This window comes from Podarcis raffonei, chromosome 17, assembly GCF_027172205.1.
Source record: "Podarcis raffonei isolate rPodRaf1 chromosome 17, rPodRaf1.pri, whole genome shotgun sequence".
Taxonomy (NCBI): domain Eukaryota; kingdom Metazoa; phylum Chordata; class Lepidosauria; order Squamata; family Lacertidae; genus Podarcis; species Podarcis raffonei.
Genome location: NC_070618.1, coordinates 879,838 through 900,141, shown reverse-complemented (window position 1 = coordinate 900,141; position 20,304 = coordinate 879,838). Strand labels below are relative to the sequence as shown.

General features: G+C 44.8%; 1 protein-coding gene across 2 annotated transcripts in view; it reads left to right on the top strand.

Moving 5' to 3' along the window:
* The first annotated feature begins 3,639 nt into the window (after nucleotides 1-3,639).
* Nucleotides 3,640-20,304, top strand: part of ATP6V1A (ATPase H+ transporting V1 subunit A) — a 28,083-nt gene continuing 11,418 nt past the window's right edge. The window contains exons 1-8 of one of the 2 annotated variants that reach the window (XM_053371070.1): nucleotides 3,640-3,740; nucleotides 13,233-13,331; nucleotides 14,766-14,894; nucleotides 16,596-16,810; nucleotides 16,979-17,116; nucleotides 18,024-18,175; nucleotides 18,805-18,967; nucleotides 20,057-20,165. In XM_053371070.1, coding sequence (XP_053227045.1) covers nucleotides 13,250-13,331; nucleotides 14,766-14,894; nucleotides 16,596-16,810; nucleotides 16,979-17,116; nucleotides 18,024-18,175; nucleotides 18,805-18,967; nucleotides 20,057-20,165 — 988 coding nt within the window. In that variant the 5' untranslated portion in view covers nucleotides 3,640-3,740; nucleotides 13,233-13,249. Of the gene's footprint in view, nucleotides 3,741-11,105; nucleotides 11,252-13,232; nucleotides 13,332-14,765; nucleotides 14,895-16,595; nucleotides 16,811-16,978; nucleotides 17,117-18,023; nucleotides 18,176-18,804; nucleotides 18,968-20,056; nucleotides 20,166-20,304 lie in introns of those variants that run through there. The other variant, XM_053371071.1, reaches the window with a different exon arrangement.

The following is a 20,304-nucleotide window of genomic DNA, read 5'->3' as shown; positions in this document are numbered from 1 at the left end:
TTGTCTTATACCTCTGTGTTACTGGAGGGAGAGCAAATAGAAGCCCTTTTCTAGCCTACTGACATGGCTGTTTGGGGACCACGGTTCACTCTCTTTGTGGCCTCTGGGATTCTGGACGATTCTGAGGTGTTCTATCAAAAACTGTTCTTACAGTCTCTTCCAAAACAAAAATACCGCTCAAGCCTGGTATTAATAAGCCCAGTTACAATGTCTATTACATGTGTAAAAGGTCAGTAGTCAACTGGTATCCAAAGCTAGAGGATTTGTACCAACACAGTGACACCACTATTTGAGTTACGTTAGGGTCACATCTCACAATCATACTAGTATGCGCTCAGTTCTGAAAGAGCTGTGGTAGTTTTAAATGAACACCTAAACACATAAGCCCATACATTATATGGGTTGCCATCAGAAGCATATTAAAACTCAGTATTTCAAATGTTCCACCAAAAGCAGCCCCCCCTTTGGCTTGCACACAGTAGGAATCTCTTCTTCTGTAAGCAAGAGTAGCTATTTTTCTCTATTACACATCCAATAAAATAGTCATTTCGAATCCAATATGTTACTTCAGCAGCGCCAGGATGCCCTGATGCCTGGAACAGTTCTCCAGTTGTTTTAAGTTTAACCAAAGATGGAAAGAAGACAAAGTCCCTACCAGAGAAGAATGGCAAAATAAACTGCTGGAATATGCAGAAATAGCAGAAATGAGTGGAAGAAATCAGAAACCAAGTAGATGAAAGTTTCAAAAAAGAATGGAAAAAATTAACACTTTATCTGAGAGACCACTGTAAAAAAAATGAAAACATTAGCAGGTTTTTAACAACACTTGTAATGTAACAAAAACTTTGGATAATGGAGATAGATTTAAAATATAGGTGATGAAATACATGCAGTTGAAAAGGACAACATAAAGACCCGGGGAAGGAATGCGGGGGGGGGGGGAGAGTCTGAGATTCAGGGGAATCTTGTATTTTGATTATATTTGTGATATTGTAAAAAAATTATATCTGTAAAATCAAGTAAAATGTTTCCAAAAAGGGGGAAAGTTTAACCACTCTTTTCAGAGGACTCACTTCTAGCCCTAACCTGCAACATTTGGGGGGCGTTGTGTGTTTTGTTACATACATGCATCTTCCACCCCCCCTTTAGGCTGACTAGATGCTGAGGCAAATCTACCTCTTTTAAAAGCAGTTGCTTAAAAAGGGTTGCTGTTGCTTAAAAAAGAAAGCAAAAAACATCCTGAATTTATTTCAACCCTGCGACCTCCTCCTTGGCACAGTTAAAATTGGGGTGGGAGACAAAACTGATGGACTATGCAGAGATGGTGAAACTGACGGAGAAAATCAGAAACCAGGAAGATCAAGTATTTTTAAAGCTAACTATAACAGATGGATAACGGTAAAAGATGCAAAAAAAAAATGTAATCTTAAATACGGAACCCATGGAGGGAGGGAAGCAGGCCCATAGGTTCAAAAGAACCTTTTATTTTAACGTTTGAAATGGTTAAGGTTAAAATGCAAAAAAAGTGGGTAAAACCAGTAAAAAATATTTTTTTAAAAAAAGTTGGGGTGGGTGCCAACGAAAGAAGAACGGCAGGCGAAACTGATGGACTATGCAGAGATGGGGAAACTGGCGGGGAAGATCAGAAACCAGGAAGATCAAGATTTTTAAAGGACTGGAATAAATTCTTCATTTATTTAAAAGACCACTGTAAACAGTTAAAATCACTGGCAGGGATGTAATGACACTTGGAATGTGGAATTAGCTATGGAAAGAACCGTTTGTTTTAATGCTTGGAATGGTGAAAGTTAAAATGTAAAAAAAACTGTGTAAAAGCAATAAAAAATATTATTTTAAAAAATAAAGATAAACTTTGGTGGGGAAGGGGAGAAACAAGAACCTGCTGGCCCATTGGCGGGAATCAGGCCCGGCTCCCTCTCGCCGCAACCTTATGGCGCACCTTGAACCCACAACCCGCCGCCAAGTCCGAGCCCCTCCCTCCCTGGGAACAGAACCGCATCCTCTCCGGAGGAAACGGGAGAATAATCCGGAGGGGCCGCTTCGCCTCTACTCCCCCCCCCCGGGAAAGAAGCGCGGGAAACAAAGACCCGCCGCCGCCGCCGCCCCGGGGGGAAACCTGAGGGGGAAAGCCCACCTGGAGGCGCCTGAGGAGACCGGGCTGGGCGGCTGGGCCGGGGCGGGAGGCGGGAAGGAAAGGGGAGGGAAAGGGGTGGCGGCCGCGGCCGCCGGTCCCGCACTCACCCCTTCATGGCGGCTGCTGCTGCTGCTGCTGCTGCCGGGGGCCGCGGGGTCCAGCGGCGGCGCTTCAGCCGCTGCTCCTGCTGCTCCTGCTCTTGGCGCCGCCGCCGCCGCTTCTCCACATGGGCCTCAGGCCGCTCCGAGCTCCCGCGCGCGCCTGCGCACAACGCCGCCCCCGCCTCAGCTCGACCTTTCACCCGACGCCGACGTGACGACGGCAGCACGCTTTCCCGGCGCGACGCTTCGCACGCGCTCCGGCGATGGTCTCTTCGCCCCGCCCCCTCGTTTAGAAGTCACTCAGAGACCGACTTCCGGGTTCTTTCGGCCCGCCTCTCCCGTTTAGAAGTCACTCAGAGACCGACTTCCGGGTTCTTTCGTCCCGCCCCTCCCGTTTAGAAGTCACTCAGAGACCGACTTATTTATTTATTCACCTGATTTATTTCTTAAAATATTTATAGACCACACTTCCATAAAAATGCAACAAATTACAGTAAAATAAACAAAAACATCAAGACTGGTTGGTGAAAAGAAATGCACAATGAAAACGTCTGTCTGAATAACAGTGTTTAGGAGATGTTGAGCACAAGAGCTCTCTCCCCTCCTGGTATTCAGAAGCATGGCTGCCTCACAACAGTGGATGCAGAGAGGGGAGCAAAACTCTCCTCTCTCCACGCCATGCATAGTTTTATAAACTTCTATCATGTCGCCCCTTCCATTTTCATTAAACCAAAATGTCCCAAATGCTGCAACCTTTCTTCACAGGGGAATCGCTCGATGCCCTTTTCCAACCCTACAATAGCCTTTTTGAAGTGAGGCGGCCAGAATTGTACAGTCTTCTAAATGCGGTTGGTTTTGAATTTATTTCGGGAGGGCCATTTCCCTATGCTTAAAAACCTAATTTAAAAAAAAATGTTCACACGAAATGAGCTTTTTAAAAAAAAACAAAACAAAACGATACAAAGCCCTGCTCTCTGCTTCTTTCATTTGGGCCTTGCACTCTAGCGTTCAAACAGCTCTGATGAAATCCTGGGTTCCCCCCCCCCCGGTTCCCACGACGGGCAGCTTTCACTCTGGCTGGAAGTTTGATTCAATGGCGCGCGACGCGAACCCGGAAGCTCGTTCTCGGGCCGGACGATGCGCACCTCTACCCTTTTCGTGCCTCTGCGGGGCTACAGCCCCGTCTGTGAGGCAAAGCGGTCCAGGCCGCGTCGGGCCGAAAAAAACGCCCTGACGTCCCCTGATTCACTTTACGCCCCTGATTTACTTTACGGCATTTTACCACCCCGGAGGAGCGAGAGACGCGGGCCAGCGCGCAGGCGCCGCGAGAAGGTCCTTCCAAGCCCGAGAGGCTCGACGGGAAGCGCTCCGCGTCACTTCCGGAGGCGCCTGCGGGATTAGTCCGCCGGGGAAAGGGCGAGTCGGCAGTCGGTGGTCGGCCGCTTCCTGAGTCACCGAGGAGCTGCTCCCGTCATTCCCCCGAGGTGAGTCGCCTCAGCGCCCTTCGCTCCCTCCGGCTCCCTCCCTTGAGAAGCGGGCAGCCCCACCGGCTTCCCAGGAGCTGTCACGGTTCATTCCCGCCCTTGCGCGGAAGGGCGCCTTTCTCTCCGGGGGCCCCTCAGAGAGGGAGAAATATCGCCCCCCCCATATAGGAGCAAGGGCTCAGCATCTCCCTCCTCACCTCTGTTGTGGACTGATCTAGGCGTGTCCTGACTATTTCCTCCGTGCCAGGGCAGGGGGCCAGAGAGAGTCCACACTGTGTGTCTCATCATCTGACTTCTGCTCTCACGTGGGGCTCATGCATTGCTTGAGATGTGCTGCACCACTGCAAGGTCTGCAATGAAAGCCCTGCCATTCCAAACTGGGCAAGAATCGGGGGGGGGGGGTCAGTTTCCTATCCAATCACTGACTTCACTGAGAGGGATAATACTTGACCTGGCAAATGTTGTTGTTGTTGTTGTTGTCATTTAGTCGTTTAGTCCAACTCTTTGTGACCCCCTGGACCAGAGCACGCCAGGCCCTCCTGTCTTCCACTGCCTCCCACAGTTTGGTCAAACTCATGTTAGTAGCTTAGAGAACACTGTCCCACCATCTCGTCCTCTGTCATCCCCTTCTCCTTGTGCCCTCCATCTTTCCCAACATCAGGGTCTTTTCCAGGGAGTCTTCTCTTCTCATGAGGTGGCCAAAGTCTTGGAGCCTCAGCTTCAGGATCTGTCCTTCCAGTGAGCACTCAGGACTGATTTCCTTCAGAATGGAGAGGTTGGATCTTCTTGCAGTCCATGGGACTCTCAAGAGTCTCCTCCAGCACCAGAATTCAAAAGCATCACTTATTTGGCGATCAGCCTTCTTGATGGTCCAGCTCTCACTTCCATACATCACTACTGGGGAAACCATAGCTTTAACTATACGGACCTTTGTTGGCAAGGTGATGTCTCTACTTTCTAAGATGCTGTCCAGGTTTGTCCTCACCTCTAGGCCAGTTCAAAAAAACGGGGGGCTTATATGGTGGTGTTTTGGGTGCTTGTTTCTGACGAGACGGCACCAAACAGCAGGGGAAGTCTTGTAATCAAACAGAAACAAACAAACAAAAACACCCTACAGCCGGTCACTAACCCATCATCATATTTATTTGTACCCCACCTTTCTCCCTGACGGGACTCAAGGAGGCTTACAGAGAAAAACAGGATGAAAACTCATATCACCACAGAGATGGGACATTTCCCTCCTCTGAAATCCTTGCCTCAGTTATGTCTTGGCTGTTTTAGTTAGAAATCTGTGGTTGAGGAGCTTGTTCTTAGGGTGTTGTTGTTGTGTAAACAAGACTCACTTTCTGTATTCATTTGCTTGCGTAAAATTGCTCTTTCACGTAACAATGCGGTTGACATTTCAATGTGTTGCGTGAGGCCTGATAATGAATGCATGTGTGGTGGCCGTTGACATTGTAGAAGGAGAGGTGCACAAATGAAAACTGCAGCAAGCTGCTACCCATGTGCAGCCATGAAAACAAAATACTGTAAAAGCGAAAGAGCAGAGGTAGATCCCTAATGCAGCTGTGTCTCTGGGTGTGTATTGTAAAGTACTTGTACCCTGACCTTCAATAGGTTCCCAGGTGGTTTATAACAATTACAGGAAACACATTTTTAAAATAAAAAAATGGTGGTGTTGCATTATTTTAAAGTGGAGCAGAGAGATAATCGGCAGAGATAAAAATGATTAAAAGGGTTAAAAGCCTGGGGAAATAAAGGGTCTCAGACATGAAGGTGAGTCTCCCTGGGGAAAGTATTCTACAGCTGGGGTGTCTCACACTAAAAAGGACCTTTCTCCAGTAGTCGCTCACCACCCCTCCAATGCTGGTGGCATCTGAAGCACTTCTGTTTAATATTTTAACATATAGGCAGATGCACTATTTTATGATAGGAAGGATAGGGTTCACTGCATAGGGTGCAGTGAACTGCTATGTTCTTTCCACCAATGCTTCCGGGTTTGCGGCGTTCAGGAGCCAATTTGTTTGACAACTAAGCCATTCAAGGAATCAAGGTACCACTGTGTGTGCAAAAGTGCTCTGAAAAAATGAGCCCATGGCACTTCAAATCCTATGTGTTTACATAACCATAGTTGTCCCCCTGCACTTTTAAACAAGCCCAGGTTTTGAGCAGTGGTCTCTTATCAGCTCAGGTAGGAATGAAACCACCTTAGCTCAGAAAACCTTTAAGGATGTTTACAAGCTGCTGAGAGGTCCAGGAGACGGAGTGGAATGCTTCTCCCTAAATAAGCTCAGGTTGTGGACTCTTCTTATTTGACCACGTGACCCGGAAAGTTGTCTGTGGACAAATGTCAGCTCCCTCGCCCTGAAAAGCGAGATGAGCGCGGCACCCCATAGTCGCCTTTCACTGGAATTAACTTTCCAGGGGTCCTTGGAGGTTTTTAAGCAGATGTTGGATGGCCATCTGTCATGGCTGCTTTATCTGAGATTCCTGCATTGCAGGGGGTTGGACTAGATGACCCCTGGGTCCCTTACAGCTCTAAGATTCTATTATTCTAATTCAGAATTCAAAAAGCTGGGGGAAAATTTGGCTGGAAGAAAGCTTTCTAATTATCTCTTTTTAAAACCATGCCAAGAAGCTGGCTTTTTCTTATGTTTCTGATTTGGGGCCCATTGTGAACAATGAGGAGTTGTCTGCTCCTAGGTAAAATCATTTTTGTCAAGGTATTGGGAATAGTCGCAGTCAAATGCTGGATAATGTGACAGTTGCTCATAGTAATATTTTCCTTGGCATGACTGGTGGTTGAGTTGCTTTTGCTCAAGGTCTGGTGGTTAAGGAGGAGTTCACGTTTCCAATTAGATTAATTTAGTCATCTGTGTTTTTTTTACGGCTATGCCTCCCTTTGCAGCTTGGGGTTTGGCTTGCTTGCTTGAGTCATATTTCTTTGTTAAGTTCCTCTTCCAGTTCACCCGCTGTAAGGGTTTGCTTCTTAATTAACATATTGATTCTGTAAACAAAATGAAATTGCTCAATAAAAAATAATCTGGAAAAGTTCATGATGTGCTAATATCCTAATTATATCTCACCTTTATAATGATGGGCTTTTCTACCTCAAACATCTTTTAGCTGTAATTTAACTTCTCTCAGAGAAATGTATTCAGTTGGCTGAGATGCTTAAACTAGTCTCCATAATTTTGCCAGCCATTCCTTTAATAGGGGAGCAGGTGAGGCCCACCATTCCATGACAGATAATCATGGCTAAGTAGAACAGTTAATTGATACATGGGATACTTTTAATCATTCATCATATTGTATATATAATATTTTGTCAATAATGCTTTGTTTTGCACAGCTTCACTAGATATTTAAGAAATGGCTTTAGATTCCTATACACTTGCCTACCAATAAACCCCTTTGAGAAGAATGGGACTTAACAGCTAAATGAACATCACAGTTCTTACGCACATTTGCAAGTACCTAGAAGAACATGCGTTTTTCTAAATCTTACTAAATACCTTTGGTGCCTCTGGAGAATATTCAGGTCCTCTTATAAATATTGTCTGCCAAACACAGAGGCAGTTAGTATTGTCAGAATTTCACCCTATGTATCCTTAAATGGCGTTTCTATCCTAGAAAACGCTAAAAGTGTTGTGTATATTTGGCAGTAAGCCTCTCTCGGTCTTCTTGTTAGATTGTGGTTTTAAGTGGTTTCCAATTATGTAATATGGACCCTTCTTCAGAAACCTCTTAGAAATGCTGCTTCGACTAGAGAACATTGCTTTTAACTCTCCTTGCAATCTCCCTTTGCATAAATCTTGAACAGCTTCTTTAAACTACATGACACCAAACTGGATCCTTTTCACTTCACTCTCTACACATATAAACATATAAAAGTAATAGGCCAATAAAGCAGGGGTAGAACTTATTTTAAAATCCCACCTTCCATTAATACACTAGCTGGGTATTTTTATATGCTGTTTATTTTACATATTTAATTTTAATAATATGGCATAAGATCATTTGAAGTGGATCAGACCAAAGTCCAGCATCTTATTTTGGGTTTGGGGGGGGGAGAGACAGTTGGAACTTAGAATTTCTCCCTCTTTTTCTATCTTCTGGCTTTTGTTCAGTTCAGATACTATGCAGTGCCGGGTTTACGTATAAGCTAAACAAGCTGTAGCTTAGGGCCCTACTCTCTTGGGGCCCCCCAAAAAATTTGAAGGGAAAAAACCTGGTTGTACATTTCCAAAATATGAAATAAAAAACAGGCTCCTATGATGCAAGTAATGGGCTCGTCTGCTTCCCAGTTTGCTCCTTTCTCTATATAGGGTGCCTACATTCTGCATGTGCAAAGGGATTTAGATACCTAGTAGGTCCATAAATTACCATATAGCATATATTAAACACAAAAAAACAGTGACAATTTGTTGTTGACAAAAGACAGCTGGACATATAAAGAGCCCCATTACCTTCAGGAGCTTAGGGCCTCATCAAACCTAAATCTAGCCCTGATACCATGCCAAACTACAGCTAAGAATGTGATAGGAAGTCTGAATTGACAAACCATAGTCTGCAATTACCTGTTACTCCAAAATAGAAGCATGCTTGGAGGCGGGCTTGCAATCCATCATTTGCACTGACTGTATTTTGGTGTGGTGTCTGAATGAACTTAAGCTGAGAGAACAGAAAATGAAAGATGAGAAGCTTCTCTAAACCCTGGTTTGCTTATTGTGCATTTGGAAATTGAAAATGAGGGCTCTTAAATTGATAGATTGATAGATGTAAATCTTACTTTATATTAATATCTGAACAGAGCCTTACGTAATTAGAAAACATATTCTGCCTTTTCTGGTACAATTTCTCTTTATGCAGGTGATCCAAAATTCATTTTAAAAAGACTGCACAGTAATATGCCGTATGTAATGTGTTCATACATTCCCCCTCCCCAATTTAAACACCATTGGTTTCCTATGGTGTAATTGATTGTTCCTGTATATGCAAATAGCTGCTTGAGTTCTGTTTCCTGTTGTCTTAATAAAGTTCAATAGAGAAAAAATTGAGAAGTGGAGAAGTAACGTCAATATTTTCCATCAACTTAATGCTTAATTTGCCTTGGGAAAATTGATTCTCCTTTAGTTGCAAAGCAGTTTGTTGTATGGTAGAATGGAACAACTCAAGCCAAGCAATAGACTTAAGAGAATAATTCATGTATGTTTCACTGTTAGTCACTCACTGTAATCATTCTTTCTGATCTAACTAGTGTGTCTGGGTTGGGGCGATGTTTGAACCAAATTAGAAAGATTAGGTTTGGTCTCTTCTGAAACAATTGTCTCTAGTGTTGTGTTGCAGCAGTTTTTAGAAATGGCCGAGAATGTTTTGGTCCTCTGTCAATGCATTTAGCCCCAATTATTCAAACAGTCTAAGATACTGAATGCTGAAGGAGAAGTCTGTTGACTGAAAATTCCAACTTTTTCTATGTGGGAGTTTGAACCAGCTTTTTAATTATAAAGGAGAGGGCAAAATGCATAATAGGCAATTGTATCACAATAGTTCACACCACCAAATTTGTACTTGAAGTCATTAAAGGAAGAATGTGGTTCAAAATGTGTATATGATGGCTTGGGTTTAACTATTTTTTGACAGTGCCTGGACTGGCTGTAGTACAGTGGAGAATTAGAGCTATCCTCCCCTAAAGACTTGGAAGAATCAGGCTTGCAGATTGGGTCATTCAGTTGTCATAATGTTCTTTAGCTTTAGGCAGTGTTGATATTTTTGGATTAGGATTATTAGCAAAGTACAGTGGTACCTTGGTTCTCAAACGCCTTGGTACTCAAACTACCTGGAACCCAAACACTGCAAACCTGGAATAAGTGTTCCGGTTTGTGAACCTTTTTCGGAAGCTGAACGTGCTCCATTTTGAGTGCCATGCTTCCGATTTGAGTGCCACACTTCTGTTTTGAGTGTTTCGCTGCGGTCTGTCTCCTTTTGGTATTTATTTTGCATTTTTGTTTTTGTGGCTCTTTTTTGTGACTGTGTGGAATCCACTTCAGCTGCTGCTTGATTGATTGTGTGACTGCAGCACATTGTTTATTGCTTTCATTTTATGGATCAGTGGTCTCATTAGATAGTAAAATTCATGTTAAATGGCTGTTTGAGGGGTTGCTGTTAATTGTCTGGAACGGATTAACCCGCTTTGCATTACTTTCTATGGGAAAGCGCCCCTTGGTTTTGGAACGCTTTGGTTTTGGAACGGACTTCCGGAAAGGATTAAGTTTGAGAACCAAGGTACCACTGTAGTAATGGGAGGGGGCAGCTTCTTTTGTTTCATAGCAACCCCTCATGAGCAGTAAGGTTTTGTAATAAAATATGGATGTCCCCATTGGTATAAGCTGAAAGCACATGAAGTCCACCTTGCTGCAACTAAGCAGGTCTGGATCAGTGCCTGGTTGTGTCACCACATTTGTTCATATATGATTGCAATAATGTGTGGAATTAGTGTTTTACAGCTCAAAAACATATTCTGAGCGTATGTGTGGGCAATGTTTCTGCCGTACCTGGACTTAAAGGGACATGGGTGGCACTGTGGTCTAAACCCCTGAGTCTCTTGGGCTTGCCGATCGGAAGTTCGGCGGTTCGAATCCCCGCGACGGAGTGAGCTCCTGTTGCTCTGTCCCAGCTCCTCCAACCTAGCAGGTTGAAAGCACGCCTGTGCAAGTAGATAAATAGGTACCACTGCGGTGGGAAGGTAAACAGCGTTTCCATGCACTCTGGCTTCCGTCATGGTGTCCCATTGTGCCAGAAGCGGTTTAGTCATGCTGACCACATGACCTGGAAAGCTGTCTGTGGACAAACGCCGGCTCCCTCAGCCTGAAAGCAAGATGAGCGCCACAACCCTATAGTTGCCTTTGACTGGACTTAGACTGGACCCCTTTATCTAGGGGTCCTTTACCTGGACTACAATTTCATAGGGTCACCAGATCCCCCTTCTTTCCCCACAAGGTAATTGCTGCAGTTAAAGTCAGTGGACTGGACAGTGACTCATTAGTTCTGCAGAAGTGAAGAATGCAATAAAACAGAGGCATTTTATTTTCTGACTTGATCGTTTTATAAATGGTCTCTTGGGGGAAAAAAATGGTCTCTTGAGATAGCAAAAACAGTGTCTCTGTTCTTTGGGTCTTGCCCAAGCACGGAAACAGCTTGTGACTGAGAGTTGATTTTGCTTTCAGCCTCAGCACGATGGAGTGTGTTGAAATCCAAAAAGAGCACATTTTAAATTTAGTTGGGCCTTGAGCAGCGTGACTTGCTATTGCAGCAGTCCTTTTGGGGAGGGATGGATGACTCATCTGGTCAGCTGACAATCTTTTCTTTGCTGTGTCTTCCTGAAATGCCTTCTTTCCTATCTCTTCGGAGCCAGGAAGGCAAACCATTTGCTTTTTCCTGGTTTCTTAGAGCTTGTGTTTGGATTCCTTCATAAGACTGGTGGATATTTTTTTTTTGTGGCTTCCCCTAAGGTATGGACCTTTTAGTATTTTGCCATGCATTGCTTTCTGGGCGATTGCTTCGGACGAGAATCTTGATTGCGACACACATGTGATTTTAATTTCAAACTGATTCAGATTTTGCTGCAAAAAATCAGTCTTTTTTTAAAAGAAAACCTTAGGTCAAAACATATTGGACTCCCCAGTGTGAGCTGAACAAGGTAACTCTCTTGTTAGGCGTTGCACTGTAAAATGGTTATTTGGTTTGGCTAAAATTGATCTCAGGCTATCAACATGCCATGTTATGGGTGAAAATGTGTTTTAAATTTAATGTAGCAGAATTCTTTAAAGAATGTAGTAGAAATGTGTGTACAGTATTCAACTCTGCAACTCCCATTTGCTAATCTCCAAAACAGTGTGTAACCTTTGTATGTGGATAGCTTCATAAAATAGTGGGAATGTTAAAAACAGGTTTAAGGGAAAGAGGAACCCACTGAAAGGGTCAAAACCCAAATATGTTACCATAATATACTCCCTTCTTGTTTATGGGCAGAGTGTTTTCTCACAGTGTGCTAATTATTCTGCACCCTCTGTTCTGGAGTAACTCCTGAATTATGCTTTGGAGGGGGGAAAGTTTGGGTATACCGTATTTTTCGCTCTATATGACCAACTTTTTCCCCTCCAAAAATGAAGGGGAAATGTGTGTGTGTCCTATGGAGTGAATGCAGGCTTTCGCTGAAGCCTGGAGAGTGAGAGGAAAGTGCTCCGAAGGCTTGCGGATAGCAGCCTGAAGCCCGGGGAGCACAGCGCTGCGCTCCCCGAGCTTCAGGCACCTATCCGCAAGCCTTCTGAGCGCGGCGGGAGTTCCTGGCTAATTTCCTGGCGCCTGGCTAATTTCTAACACTTATTTTGTAGCTATGTCTGAATAGTGTTGAGAGCTTCCTCAACACCAAATACATTCCAGGGCTGCTGAGCTAGCAGTTGTGATTGCATATTGTGCACCCACAGATTTTCACAGATATCCTTCTTGAATGAATCTTTATTTGCGTCAGCCATCGGCCATAGCAACAAAACAGCAGTGCAATATAAAGAACAGAAATAAAAGGTCAATTACATGAAGCACACTTTAGGCTCCTGAATCAGCAGTCAAATAGTGGACCTTATTCTGATTGCCCCAGCTAAAAACCTTGCAACCTTTGCTGTCATCTGCTCCTCTTGATCTGCCAGGAGAAAGGACGCTGTGGCAGTGGTTAGGCGACCCAGAATGGACAATAAGAGAGGGGTGATCATCTCATTCCTCAAGTCTTTATAAAGAGTGCAAGCCAGAAGGGCATTCCACAGAGATCAGGGAAAATAGGGAACTGAAAATAATATTTACTGAGTTCTTTAGCACTCTGATTATTACATGGCAAGATTTCGTATACACTTCAAGATGCAGAAGAACCTTGGTATACGATCCTACATAGTTACTCAGCTACTTAACTGACAGTTGTGGGGAGAACACAAGATTCAGACTCAAAAAGTGAGGGAATGCATGTAATGTGTGTGTGGGATTCCACTTTGTGCTAATTGTGAGTGGCCTTTCTGTGATTTGATGTAGGCTAACCGAACAAAGGGACGCGGGTGGCGCTGTGGGTTAAACCACAGAGCCTAGGACTTGCCAATCAGAAGGCTGGCGGTTTGAATCCCCGCACCAGGGTGAGCTCCTGTTGCTCAGTCCCTGCTCCTGCCAACATATCAGTTCGAAAGCACACCAGTGCAAGTAGATCAATAGGTACCACTCTGGCGGGAAGGTAAACGGCGTTTCCGTGCGCTGCTCTGGTTCACCAGAAAGCGGCTTAGTCCTGCTGGCCACATGACCCGGAAGCTGTACGCCGGCTCCCTCGGCCAGTAAAGCGAGATGAGCGCCGCAACCCCAGAGTCAGTCACGACTGGACCTAATGGTCAGGGGTCCCTTTACCTTTACCTTTAACCAAACCTTCAAACTAGACTTTTCTCTCCCCCTTCTTCTCAGCTAGCTGGACAGGAAAGATGGATTTCTCCAAACTTCCCAAAGTACGTGATGAAGACAGAGAGGATGCCTTTGGCTATGTCTTTGGTGTTTCAGGACCTGGTAAGTGCCCTTGGTATGTCTACTTTAAACGAGCAGCAGTGAAATGGTGCTTAGAAAGAAGTATCTTCCATAGTCGTGTCCAGGAGGGGCATGGTCTGAAAGCTCTGGACAGGATGATAGGAGTTATTTGGGAACCTGCATCCTTTCACCTGATAGAGTCCCTGAAACGCCCCCTTTCCCAAGGAAGAGCAAATCTGCATGGATTGATCCCACCCCCTGCTTTTGAGAAACATCAGGGCTTTTGTGACATTAGGAACCACCAGCCATCTCCTTTCTTGCTGACCTTACTGCATGTCTTAACTGCAAATCTCAAGGTCATGGGTTTGAGCCCTGGGCTGGGCGAAAGATTCATTGCATTTGCAGGGGTTGGACTGGACTTTGTGGCTTTTCCAGCTTTCCAGCTTTATGATTCTGTGACCTCATGACAGAATTCTCCTCTGCACAAACACAAAAATTGCTCTACAAACTAGCATGCCAGGGAGAAGGCTAGGCTAGAACCCTGCTTCCTAGCATCCACCTTTCTTTAAGGAAGGAACATACAATCATCATTCTGTTTGTATACCTCCTTTCCACAGCTCAAGCCATGCACGAGGCGGCTTGCAAAAGGGAAACGAATTGCATAATTACAAACAGCAAAAGTAGTTATAAAGCAAAGCATCAAAAAGTACAGAACCAAATTGAACATTTCCATATCGTAAGATCTGAAATAAAGATGCAAAAATTAATATCAATAGCAGCAACAACTGCTATCCCCACAAAACTCCCTAAATGCTCAGCAGCCCCAGATTTTGTAGCTTTGGTAAGTTGGCCCCCACCCTCCCAGGCCAGTTGGAAAAGGCTAGCAAGACAGGGAGCAGGTCTTCCAGGACTTGCAGCCGAGAAGCCCAAACACGTGGTTACCTTACCATTTCAGTAATAGGAGTCTTTCATGCATTACAGCAATATTTTGGGCTCTACTTCCAGTTGCAAACAAAACACTGTATTTGCAGAAATTTAAAAATGCAAAGCTACTGAATTGTCCCTACCAACGGGAAGGGACGTGGGTGGTGCTGTGGGTTAAACCACAGAGCCTAGGACTTGCCGATCAGAAGGTCGGCGGTTCGAATCCCCGCGACGGGGTGAGCTCCCGTTGCTCGGTCCCTGCTCCTGCCCACCTAGCAGTTCGAAAGCACGTCAAAGTGCAAATAGATAAACAGGAAGGAAGGTAAACGGCGTTTCTGTGTGCTGCTCTGGTTCACCAGAAGCGGCTTAGTCATGCTGGCCACATGACCCGGAACCTGTACACCGGCTCCCTCGGCCAGTAAAGCGAGATGAGCGCCGCAACCCCAGAGTCGGCCACGACTGGACCTAATGGTCAGGGGTCCCTTTACCTTTACCTTCCAACGGGAAATCACAGTTGGATCTGCATTCATCTCTTTCTTTTGTTTCCCCTAGTTGTCACTGCCTGCAACATGGCAGGTGCCGCTATGTATGAACTGGTACGAGTTGGCCACTGTGAGCTGGTCGGAGAAATTATCCGGCTGGAGGGGGACATGGCAACTATTCAGGTATATGAGGAAACCTGTATCCTTTTGGCTGGTGTGTGATTTCTGCCATTCAAGGGTATGTTGAGCAGCGTAAAAATGAAAACGGGATGATGACTTCAGTGGGAGCCAAGATCCTTGGGTTCAAGTAGTGGGTGCACTTGGCGTACCAGCCAAAGCTTCTTGGCCAAAGTTATTGCCTAGACGCCAGGACACCATTCTTGGTCTGGAATTACTTCCAGATTGCTAGTTTGATCCCGAAGGGCAAGTGGAACCCCATCCATAATGGGAATACAGTGGTGCCTCGCAAGACGAACGCCTCGCAAAACGAAAAACTCGCAAGACGAAAGAGTTTTCCGTTTTGGAGGTGCTTCGCAAAACGAATTTCCCTATGGGCTTGCTTCGCAAGAAGAAAGCCCATAGGGAAATCTCCGCCGGCCTTCAGAAGAGGTCCTGGACCTCTTCTGAAGGCCGGCGGGGGGCAAAAGTCTTTGCTCCCCCCGCCTGCCTTCCCGGGACAGCGGAGACTTCTCCGCTGTCCCGGGGCGATCTGAAAATGCTGGCAGGTGGCAGCGAAGGCTGCGCTGCCACCCGCTAGCATTTTAAAAGCTTCCGGGACAGCGGAGACTTCTCCGCTGTCCGGGGGCTTTTAAAATGCTGGCGGGCGGCAGCGAAGCGTTCGCTGCCGCCCGCCAGAATTTTCAGATCGCCCCGGGACAGCGGAGAAGTCCTTGCCCCCCCCCCCGCCTTCAGAAGAGGTCGGGGGACAGACTGTCCCCGGACCTGGTCTGAAGGCGGTTTCCATAGGAACGCATTGATTGATTTTCAATGCATTCCTATGGGAAACCGTGCTTCGCAAGACGAAAAACTCACAAGAAGAAAAAACTTGCGGAACGAATTAATTTCGTCTTGCGAGGCATCACTGTAATCCTATCTGCCTGGGGAACTGAGCAATTCATTTTGTGTTTTGTGTTTTTTAAAAAACAAAACCCTAGCTCTTTTTTATTATTATTAAAGTTTTCTTGGTTTACAATTGTATTTTGTATTTGAAATTGTAAAAATAAATAAACCACAAGTATAAACAAGTAAGCAAAACAAGGATGATGTGTAGAAGGTTAGAGAGACTCCTATCGCACTAGGTTTATCAGAATTGTACAGTTCATTGTAGTATGGCTTGCGACTCATTTCCTTTTTTCCAGGAGGAGGCAAAAATAGCATCGACCTTTATTCTGCCCACCTTCAGAACCACATTGGCTTGCTAAACTCTCCGGGTTGGTTTATGTTAAGTCAAAGACCTCTGGAGTTGAAACAACATTCTTGCTATTTTCTGGAATGTCTGAAAATACAGCCGTACCTTGGATCTCAAATGCCTTGGCTCCTGAACAAATCAGCCCCCAAACGATCGAAATCTGGAAGTGAGTGTTCCGGTTTTTGAGCGATTTTTGGAAGCCGAACATCCGCCGTAGCTCCTGCAGCCAATTGGAAGCCGCGCCTTGGTTTTCAAACAGTTCCGGACTCTCGGAACGCATTCTGTTCGAGAACCAAGGTACGACTGTACTTATTGGCTCACCGAAATGTTTTTCTCCCTCCCAGAATGGGAGCCATTGGCTGAAACCTGAAGTTCCGCTGCAAGATGTTTTGTGTGGCCCACCATGAAGGGTAATTGGTTAGTGAACCAGTTAATACATTTCTAGTTAGCTTGACATCACCTTTAGGATGCCTTCCTTAACCAATTGTTTAGCTGGTGTTTCCGTAGGAGACCCCGTACTCCGTACTGGCAAGCCCCTCTCGGTGGAGCTTGGCCCTGGAATCATGGGAGCCATTTTTGACGGTATTCAGAGGCCTCTGTCAGACATCAGCACTCAAACCCAGAGCATTTACATCCCCAGAGGAGTCAATGTGACAGCTCTGAGCAGAGATCTCAAATGGGACTTCTCGCCTGTCAAAAACCTGCGGGTAAGTTACGGAGAACATGTTTGCTGTTGATTGTATTTTGGCAGCGCTGTTGACCAACCTGAATTGACCCGCTTTGCAGTTGGGTATCCATAATGTTTTTAACGCATCTTGTACTGTGGACATATAATACCTCTGTATATTAATATTAGCAGTTTCTTTGACTTTCAGGTTGGCAGTCATATCACAGGCGGTGATATTTATGGCCTAGTGACTGAAAACTCTCTCATCAAACACAAGATCATGTTGCCCCCGCGAAACAGGGGGACAGTGACCTACATTGCTCCACCTGGGAATTACGACGCGTCTGTAAGTTTTTCTTCAAATAATAAGTTTTTCTCCGCTGCCTAATTTTTTGTCCTTGCATGATGCCAGGTTTTGTGTGAACTGTATCAGACATGGTAGTGCACTGGAGGAAACACTTCCCATTTCATAAATTTTTGCGCTTGCTCAGACGATGGAGTCTCTGCAGGTCTGTGTTTTAAGTTGGGGGAGGCAGTGGAGCTACAGAAAAACTGTGCTCTCATTCTCCCTTTTCCAGCACCTGCGTTCTTGCCTTGGCTGGGCTGGATTTCACAGCAGCCAGGACACGTGTGTGTGTGTGTGTGTGTGTGTGTGTGTGTGTGAGAGAGAGAGAGAGAGAGAGAGAGAGAGAGAGAGAGAGAGAGAGAGAATGGGCCTAATTAGGGAAGGAGGTGGTGAAGGTACAATAGACTCAATTTCACTGATACACTTAATGTGCAAGAAAAACTCCAGTTCTCTGTTTTGAGGCCATGCACTCTGTTATGCCCTCTGTATAGACAACTGTGGCCCCTCCAGTAGATCTCCATATTCTCCAAGCACAGCCTCAGCACTTGTGCAGAATATGCAATCTCTTGGGCAGGGAAGAGACAGGTTACCCGGCTTGGTAAAATTCCCTCTGTCTCTCCACCACCAGGAAGTCCTACTGACTTCCACAAATTCCTGGAAGCTTAGGGTTGCTTGAGGGATGCCAAAATTGCCGTCATGGAGGCAGCTTGCAGAAGTGGCTTGACGCAGGACCTGCCACCACCAGCAGACCTCTTTGCTTCCTGACTATAAATGACACCAGGTCCCCACTTTTTAATATCAACGTGACTTTGCTGAAGTCAGCAGCATGCCGTCGTCCTAGTTGACTTTTTGCCAGCAGAGCTTCCAGTGCATTCTGTTTGTTCTTCGTTTCACCGCCCTCTTGCAGGATGTTGTGTTGGAGCTGGAGTTTGAGGGAGTGAAGGAGAAATTCACTATGGTCCAGGTCTGGCCTGTACGGCAAGTCCGCCCTGTCACAGAAAAGTTGCCCGCCAATCACCCTCTCTTAACGGGTCAGAGAGTCCTTGATGCCCTCTTTCCGTGAGTAGCAACCATGATTGCAAAGTCTGTTTTTTGCTGCTGCTTTTAGTAGAAAAGTTCTCCAGTTATGTATAGTAGAACTGTCGCTGGCAGCATAACTGGAATAACGGCATGTGCAATGCTTAGAGCACTAAAACCACGATAAAGATTTTAATATCAAAAAGCGGAAGATCTTTCTATTAATGCTAAACCACATCTTCGGTTGTGTTTTCCGTTTAAATCATTGCATATACAGAGAAAAGGGTTTGGCAAGAACGAGCAAACATATACAGCCCATGCAAACTGCCAGTTTACATAGAAGCTAGAGCAAAGGTTTCTGTTTGCTGCTTTTGCTATAACAGACCCATATTTCTTTGAAACATTTTTATTTCACTCTTTAGCTGAAGGAGCTCCAAAGTGGCTTTCAACGTTCATTAAGAGTGCTCACAGGGTACAGCTACTCTTCTGACATTTTAAATACTGCTGGAGTAGGGCAGGATACCTTAAATGGTCAGACTCAACATGTCCTCTTTAAATCTTGGGACTTGTGCCAGTTTTAAAATATATGTTGCACTTCCCTTCTATCTGTTTGTCCATTGTGTCTTTCCCTCCAAGTTAAAATACTAATCCAGTCTATATTCTTCATTTAGGTGTGTTCAAGGAGGCACGACGGCTATTCCTGGGGCTTTTGGCTGCGGAAAGACTGTGATTTCTCAGTCTCTATCCAAATATTCCAACAGTGATGTTATCATATACGTAGGCTGTGGGGAACGAGGAAATGAAATGTCTGAAGTCCTCAGAGACTTCCCAGAGGTCAGTATTGGGTATGGAAATGCTGTTCAAGCAAAACGTAGACGGTGGTCTTCGTGCCTCAATGCAGTTCTAATCTAAGCAAAGTATGTGGATTTGGGGAGGGGATTGATGTCCAAGTCGATTTAGCTTGACTTAAATTGAGTAAACAAAGCTATTAGGGGTAATCTTGATATTCCATTTTAGTTTTCTCCATAAACCGTGGAGCACATGTGAATAGGAATATAGGGCAACCGTGAGTTTGGAAGTGAAATGTTGAAGCAGTCCAGTTAGGACTCTTGCTGTAATTGAATTTCAATGTCTACTGATAACCCTTCATACCTACATTTAGAAGAATTCATGCCATTAGCCTTATTTAGATGTTCTGCTCTCATGTAAAACATAACACGTGAACAGGGAGAGTGGGGGCTGACTATGTTAACCTCCATTTTTCTGTTCTCATCCCCACTCACGGATAGCGAAGGTCTGGAGCAGGGTGCTTCATCTACCTGTGGAGGTTTTGTGTGCAATCTGTCTGTCTGTCTGTCTCTCTTTCTCTCTGTGCATGAAGGTCTCACACATAAGGCGAATGCCCAGATAGGGTCATTATGTTCAGCAGATTCAGTCCTGTTTCTGGGGTTTATACCATCTTCTTTTATTGATTCTAGGTTTCTTATCTCCATTACACAATTTATTGATCATACTTTGCCAACCCTTTATCTCTGTCTCCAATATCTTAATTGGTAGCATTCTAAATAAAAAAATATTCTAGACAAAATTTTCATTTTAATTATCACTACTCTTCCAAACCATGAAAGCTTAATTTTCTTATATTCCTCCAGCTTTTCCTTAATTTCCTTTTTTAATTTGTTGAAATTTTCTTCTTCAAAATCTCTTGTTATTTTTATTCCCAAGTACTTTATTACATTTCTTAATTTTATATCTATTTTTATTTCCTTCAAAAAAATCATTTTTCATCTTCATCATAGTTAAATATCATCACCTCTGATTTGGACCAATTAATGGTTATTTCTCCAAATTTTGTCCAATGTGCCTCTTATTACCTGCATATTTTCCAGTGGGTTTTCAGTCCTGTTTCTCTTGCCTTTGCAGCTCACAATGGAGGTTGATGGGAAGGTCGAAAGCATTATGAAGAGAACTGCTCTGGTCGCAAACACCTCCAACATGCCTGTGGCTGCCAGGGAAGCTTCCATCTACACTGGTAAGAGCTGAGAATACAAAAGGCTATTTGGGGCTCGTGCTTCTTTCCTGGGTTTTCAGCCGAAGGCAGTGCAGACAGTCCTTAAGTTTATCATTAAGGATTTTACTCTGTGCTTAGGACTTGCTATTTGCTGTAGAAG